At 26.5% G+C, this 8176-nt stretch overlaps 1 protein-coding gene across 1 annotated transcript; it reads left to right on the top strand.

Moving 5' to 3' along the window:
- Nucleotides 1-2296: 2296 nt before the first annotated feature.
- Nucleotides 2297-6335, top strand: LOC100164621 (AP-3 complex subunit mu-1). Its single transcript, XM_001947642.5, has 10 exons — nt 2297-2666; nt 2747-2931; nt 3012-3124; nt 3198-3319; nt 3407-3566; nt 5392-5505; nt 5592-5777; nt 5846-6004; nt 6061-6111; nt 6180-6335. Exons 1-10 carry the CDS (start codon nt 2632-2634, stop codon nt 6312-6314), a joined length of 1260 nt encoding a protein of 419 aa, XP_001947677.1. The 5' UTR covers nt 2297-2631; the 3' UTR covers nt 6315-6335.
- Nucleotides 6336-8176: the final 1841 nt, after the last annotated feature.

The following is an 8176-nucleotide window of genomic DNA, read 5'->3' as shown; positions in this document are numbered from 1 at the left end:
CTATTTTAGATTCTGAGCGAAGCGAGGAAGCTATTGTTTTTATAATGGTGTTTATTTTTTTTTTTATATCCTGTTCCTGTATACAAAATTTCTTCCAGAAGGAGTGCTTCGAATTCAACATATAGTACCTTATCTTTTAGCAAATTGGATCAAGATGGTACTTTAAAGAGGTTATTTTCTGATTTTCTCAATAGTTATTTAATTCCACGGGAAAAACCACCGAAAAATTACGAAAAAACGTTAAAAATGGGATTTCTAACGCTTTGTTTATCACCATAGAAACAAATAAAAAATTATAATATTATAATATTAATTCAACTTACATGATAAAATAATTAATAACAATATAAAATATCCAGAGTGACAAATCGTCCTCGCTCAGAATCGTTTTTCTTATATACAATGATATTTTATCATGGAATTCAAGTCTAATACAACCCATTATACAATGACCCCCTTGTAACCTATGATTGTTAGGGAAATGGGTAGTTTTAAAGAGAAGGTTTTAGTGTTGGTTATTTTTTTTGAACCCCCTCCAGAGCAAATTTGAATGTACGCCACTGTGTTCACGAGCCATTTTTACATGAATACAGAATAAGTATTCAGTTTATAAATTATATTTACATTTGACAAATTACAATAGATACCGTAAGTGTAGATAGTTAATTAATATTTATTGTTTTAATTCTCTATAGATAAGTGTACAATGGCAACAGTGTTTAAAAATTATATAAATTTATTATCATTAAAAAGTAAAATTTGGATCGTAATTGGCATTTGACATAATAGGGGGCCTATATAAATATATATAATCCCCTAAATATAGAGGCTCGAATAATTTTCGTTTATTTTATTTAGGTAAACATATGGTTGGTAATTTAAAAAAGACACATATTATAAACAAATAGTTGGCATTGTATTTTAAGTTACACGATTGTAAATGTTAACTTATTCGGAAAAATACAGGAATATTATAAACAAAACAAATATAGATCTGTTGAAGAAAGTAAAGAATTATATTATATATTATTTTGTTTTTATCATATTTTTATAATAATTATTCTATAATATTATAATATGTAATGATAATATTTCGTAACAATTACGCTACAATCATAAATAGTAAATTAAACCGAAACTGGACCATTTACTAGGTACAATAATAACGTCTTCAATATTGTCATATTGATAATATCAATTTGATATAATATAGGTAGTTACCTACTAGTGGTAAGTATATTGTATAATCATACTATAATACATATTTTGTACTAGTATATAATACATTGTGTTTGAAAATTAACGACTATTATAATATATTGTAGGTATTGAAATCACTTCTGTTATAAAGTGCTGCTATTGGGTGGCTTCTTTTTTCAAGCGCCGCATGTCAAAAAAAAAAAAAAATAATGTACATCCGCATACATGCTTATTGTAAATTTAAATTACAGATTGTATGTTTTTAAAATAAAGTTAAAAAAAAAAAAAAAAAAAAGGTATTGAAATTATTCGAATACTTAAATTTTTATTTGAATATTTATGAAAAAAAATGATTCAAATAATATTTTCGAATTATTCAAATAATTTTTTATCCGAATAACAATATTTTAAAATTATTCGAATACATTTTTATTCAAATAATTATTGTAATAAAATCATTTTAATAATTTTTTATTCGAATAATTATCTAGAAACAATTTTGCCCAACTCTGGGGCTTATAGCTCAGCTCCCCTGACTACGATTTAGCCCCCCAAAAATAACCCTTAATCCTTATTGATTATAGATAAAGGCCCCATGTGGATTATTTTAAATTAATAGAAAACTATTAATTTAAAATAATCCACAAAAAGTTAGGAAGGCTGTAGCCCCCCCAGAATTTTAACCTTAGTTGCGCCAATGGACTGATTATAGGTAGATTAAAACAAATTAAAGAGAAAAGAGGAGTTCGACTTTCCCATTCTATGACAATAAGTGCAATCATCAACTAGATGATACTGTGGTGAGTGCTCTCTAATAGTCTAGTCTCTTTATCTACAAGTGCTACAACCATAGACATACTGTGTCTAGGGCTTGCCGTATCCAGGGGGTTTTCGGTTAAGTAGATTGTACCTCCCCCCCCCACCTCCCCCCCCGAAAATTGTTAAATAATAACAACATTTTCATTAATTAATCACCTTCAGATAAAATTTATCAAAAATGTATTTCAACTCTCGCTGAAAAAAATTCTGGATACACCCCTGTTTACATCAGTACAACACGTCGACACCGTGCCCCATGTCACAAGTCGCTATGCTGTTTATTCTATGGTTTGAACTGTTCAGTGTGCGCTAAATCTTTATTCTATGGCTTGACGACTGTGCTCACTGCACAGTGCACAGTTCATGATGATAACGTTTATAATTTATATTTCATTTTTTAATTTATTATCAGATAACACACAATAATAACAGGTTCTCCGAAAAAAAGTACTAACTCTAGTAGTAAGACATTAGACGAGTAAGACATTAGACATTGGCTATAATAGGTGATACACATATTGAATCCAACTCGGAAAGTCATAATTTTTTTTGTAATCCTGAATATAAAATTGTTATAACTTGTGATAATTTTATTGTATATCCTTTTTAATCATGATTCATAGTTTATTTATTATAAATTCTGCTTGGTAAGTACTTTCTATACCTGATTGTTTGTAGACCAAGCATTTGTACTTACTTACTAGTATTGTATTGTTTTCTTTTCTAGTGATGTTTTTATAGAAAAACACTGGAAAAGTATTATTTCTCGATCAGTTTGTGACTACTTTTTTGATCAACACCGAAAAGCTATCAATCCAGAGGATATTCCCCCAGTTATAGCAACACCACATCATTATTTGATTAGTATCTATCGATGTGGTCTTTATTTTGTAGCTGTTTGTATGACGGAAGGTTAGTTTCTAAGTTATATAATAATAATAATACTTTTTATTTAATATCAATTAATTAATTATGTTTCTATAATGTTACAGTTCCACCATTATTTGTCATAGAATTCTTACACAGAGTAGTTGATACGTTTGAGGATTACTTTTCAGAATGCTCTGAAAATGTTGTTAAAGATAATTATGTTGTTGTTTATGAAGTAAGTGGGTTTATGTAATATTATAATTTATAACTATTAATTAATTAATTAAATGTTGATTTCTGATTATTAGCTTTTGGATGAAATGTTAGACAATGGCTTTCCTTTAGCTACTGAATCGAATATTCTAAAAGAGCTTATTAAACCTCCAAACATTCTTCGAACAATCGCCAATTCTGTTACAGGGAAATCCAAGTAATAATTTCATAATATCAAATTATGTTTTGTTTTTAATGTTAATACTTCAAAATCTAATTACTTATATTTATTAATGTTATTTAGTGTAAGTGCCACATTACCCAGTGGTCAATTATCCAATGTTCCATGGAGGAGATCAGGTGTAAAATATACCAATAATGAAGCTTACTTTGATGTAATAGAAGAAGTAGATGCTATTATTGATAAAGGTGGTTCTACCGTATTTGCTGAAATTCAAGGATATGTAAGATATGTTCATACTATAAATTAAAAATATAGATAAAAACATTTTTTCTCGTACTATTTAACCAGAGTAAATACCTATATAATATATTAATTGGTAAAAAAACCATTTTAAACAGATATGCAACAGATTGTATTGTAACTTCTTCCAGAATAAAAATTTGATAATTTAAATAGAGTAAGTTATATAAAATTGTGTCTGATTGTGAATTTATTGAATCAACTATGTCTTAACATCAATCTTATTGGTACAATGTATTACAAATATGAGAATATGAGAATTTGTATGACATAAATGCATTTAAAGTTATCAGTTTGAGAACATTAGGTTTTTTGTTTTTTTATTTAATTATTAAAAATTATTGGTTAGTGCTATCCAAAAAATGAAAACACTAAGATATGGATAAAGTTCTTCCCTATGCATTATAGAATTTTTTTAATTCTATTACAAATACAGAAGGAGTTAAGTTGTAGCGCGCAAAACAGTTTTTGCTATGTTGTACAATTCTAAGACGGGACAATACACGTGGGTGAGACATCCTCTTAAATGTATTATATCTTTTTATATAAAAACTGAAGTGGATGAAATTGTTATTTTTTTATGTTAAAAAAACTTAAATATTGTGTTTCAAAAATTATCAATGGTGGGCAAGTTAATGAAAATAATTAACTGTGGAAAGTTAAGTTAATTCAATTAAATTATCTTCAGTTAAGTTAAAAGTTAACAAAAAATAAAATTTAACTAGTTAATTAAAAGTTAAGATGGAAAATAAAATTTACTTAACTCAGTTAAAAAAAAGTAAATTTTTTTTTTAAGTCATAATATTCATAATTCATCAATTGCCCTAGTATTTTGATTTGTACGGACATTTACCAAGACGCTTAGCACTGTGCAAACATAAAACTTAAAATTATACTAAACTTGTTAGAGTCTAGAGAAGATATTAATTATTAGTAGTAGTATACATTTTACTGTAAGTCATAGGAGCAAATAGACAAATTATTTTGGGGGGACTAAAGCCCCTCCTATAATATTTTCTAAAAATTATATATGCTCAGTATTAACTACTGACTTTTGAACTGGGGGGACTTGGCAGAAATGTGGGGGACTAAGTCCCCCCAAGCCTCCACCTATTTGCGCCAATGCTGTAAGTCTTCTATCCTAGTTAGACTTATTATATTTAGTACCATTATAATAGTCTATTATTAAAATAAAATCAATGAATAATGATAATTGTATAATACCTACCAAAAATTGTTTCCATATTTATTTCGATAATGTTATTTTCTAATCTCATACGTTTGCTTGTATTTATAACGAATACAGCAATATAAATTTAATTTATAAATATCTCGGACGACTTTGTTTTGTCCATTGGAATTATTGTCATATTTACCAGAAACTAGTATATGTTATTGATATAATGATTTCCATTTTAAGACTATGATATTTAGTTTTAAACCTGTTTTTAGGAATTGGAGAGTTAGATAAAACAAAAATCGGATTATTCAACACCGAGTAGATCATTAAATAATAGAATTCGTGAAAGTAGCCAGTCCATACAATGGATAGTATACTAATTACTCTTTACTGTAGTACCTATAGAATATAGATTATAATATAATTTGATTATTATGAATTGACAATATTATATTATTAGAAAAATAAATTACCAAAATTGAATGAATAAGTTAAAAACAAAAAAAACTAACTAGTTAAGTTAATGCCCACCTTTGAAAATTATTATGCTTATGATAATAATATATCTACCTAATATATAATTTAAACATTTAATATGTATGATTTTATTTTATTTTTGTTTAAGATTGATTGCAGCATAAAACTTACTGGGATGCCTGATCTCTCTTTATCATTCATGAACCCCCGACTTTTTGATGATGTGAGCTTCCACCCTTGTGTTCGATTTAAAAGATGGGAGGTAATCAGAACTATTATTCATTATAGTACTTATATCATGTCATTAATTTATAATATTTGATATAATCGTTTTTATTTTAATAATAGTCTGAAAGAATTTTATCATTTATACCTCCGGATGGTAATTTCCGGTTAATGTCATATCATATTGGGTCACAAGGAATAGTTGCTATTCCAATTTATATACGTCATATGCTTGCATTAAAAGAAACAACAACTGGTAGTGGTCGCCTTGATATTACTGTTGGACCAAAACAGACACTAGGAAGAACAGTCAGTATTAATATATTATAATTAAAATATCAAACTTAAATTTGTTAACATTTAATAAAAATTTCTAGATTGAAAATGTTGTCATAGAGGTACCTATGCCTAAAAGTGTGTTAAACTGTACTCTTATTCCTAACCAAGGTAAACATTCATTTGATCCCGTTTCTAAAGTTTTGACTTGGGAAGTTGGGCGAATAGAAACTACTAAACTTCCAAATATAAAAGGAACTGTAAGGATGTTACTAAAATTATTAAAAATGTATATTGATTTTAATTTTAATTTTAGATTAGTCTGCCTGTAAGCACAGTTGTCACAGATTCAAATCCTGTTATTAATGTATGTATTAAATTGAATTATATTCATTTTAAATTAATTTAATTTACAAACATGTATTGTATTCATAGGTGAAATTTACTATCAATCAATTAGCATTATCTGGACTAAAGGTAAATCGTCTTGATATGTACGGTGAAAAATATAAACCTTTTAAAGGTGTTAAATACATTACAAAAGCTGGAAAATTTCAAGTGAGGATGTAGTAAAAACATTAATTAAACATATTATTTATATATATATATATATATATATATTAATTTAAAATATTTGTTTATTTATATTTTAAAATTAAATTTATAAGTAATATTGTTTTGTCATTCATAATCTATATATTAATGCTATAAAATATATAATTAAATATTAATAAATATTAGTTATATTGATGTTTAAACATTTTTTTTTTACTTTAAACTGTTAAATATTTTAAATATTGATTTTTATTTTTTATTTATTAGCTAATAGTAACACTATATCAAAAATCCATAATAATATGAATAATGAAAATTGTAATTTGTGATCTTTAATTTATTTTCTTTAATAAATTATTTATAAAAAATATAATTATTTTTTGTTCAACCATAATTTAGATTCAAATTAAACAATTTTACTAAAATAGATCATATAGTGATTATGTTATATAACAATTTTATTAAATTAGGTCATAGCGATTATAATGTTGATGATATTTTAGTAAGGATATTGGTTCTGGAGGGATCGCTAGAAAATTGGGATCCTTGCGCAATAGTGTTGAAGTAAATTGTACTCCAAGAAATAATAAAAACTATAGTAGAATTATCTTTTTTCAAATTAAATTTGTTTTCATCAGTGTCTATAGTAATATTATAATTTGTACGACACATACCTAGTAAATATACCTTAACTAATTGCTAATAATCTTATCGTGTCTGATCATATTCCGATAAAAATATATTTTTATTCATGACCGACAATAAAACGCAGTAAAAAATCCCAAGTATAAAAATTAAACAAATTAGTGGTTTAGCTTAGAATACTACACTGTCAAAATATTAACAAACTTTTTTGGCTGTGTAATAATTTAATGAAATTTTAAACTACAACTTATTCACAAATAATAAAAATAATACAACAAATACGAAAATTAATCAGTGACAACACAATTTAATATTTATATTAATTACATGTTTGATGAGCCTTGAGCGCAACAGCAGATAGGTATGACTGGCATCTAAATAGTTAAATTAAATTAAATATAAATAATTTGTTAAAATAATAATGTATGTCAACTGTCACTTGTAATTCTTAATACAAAAATAAAAATAAATTATTAATATACCTACACGTAAGTAAGTACGTAATTGGTGTAAAACAGTATAACCGACGTCTGGTCAGTGGTTGAAGGTTCGGCAATGTAGGTAATAGGTATATTATGGTGTATGGTGTATCGACGACAACAAAAAGTGCAAATAAGACGTCGCGACCGAATCGAATCAACCAAACCGACTTCATCCATGTTTTTAAAATAATAATATATTTAGTGGCGCATCCCAAACGGCTCCCGACTCTTGTCGAAAAAGGTCTTACGAACATTTAAATTCCAAAAAGGATCCCATCGAAAAAGGTATTACAAACAGGTAAATTTACAAACTGCTGACGGTAATACCAGTATACCGTTTTGAGGTCAATATACCAGTATACTGGTATGGTGGGATAGATACTGTATACCGTTGACCGTTGTATAATATAAATTTAAAAAAAATAAAGAAAAAAAATATATATTATATATATATTGGGAATACACCTAAATCGAAGAAAAAACAAGGAGTCATTAGAAACATATTAATTTTCATCTAATGAAATAACACGTATTTATTTACTTTTTATTTCAGCATAATTCAATTATAATACAATATTAACAATAATAATATTAACAGCTGATACGTATACCAACTGAGCAAAGCTCGTATCTGGTGTACGGAAATGGATTATATAAAAAAATTGTGCTTAAAAATGTACTCAATGTACCTATGATTGTTTGATACTTATGATGGTTTTGTACTTTTAGTTTTTACATATGCGCACTTTT

Source organism: Acyrthosiphon pisum, chromosome A1 (genome assembly GCF_005508785.2).
Source record: "Acyrthosiphon pisum isolate AL4f chromosome A1, pea_aphid_22Mar2018_4r6ur, whole genome shotgun sequence".
NCBI lineage: Eukaryota > Metazoa > Arthropoda > Insecta > Hemiptera > Aphididae > Acyrthosiphon > Acyrthosiphon pisum.
Note: the sequence above shows the minus strand (reverse complement) of the source record. Positions and strands in the feature narration are given on the sequence as shown.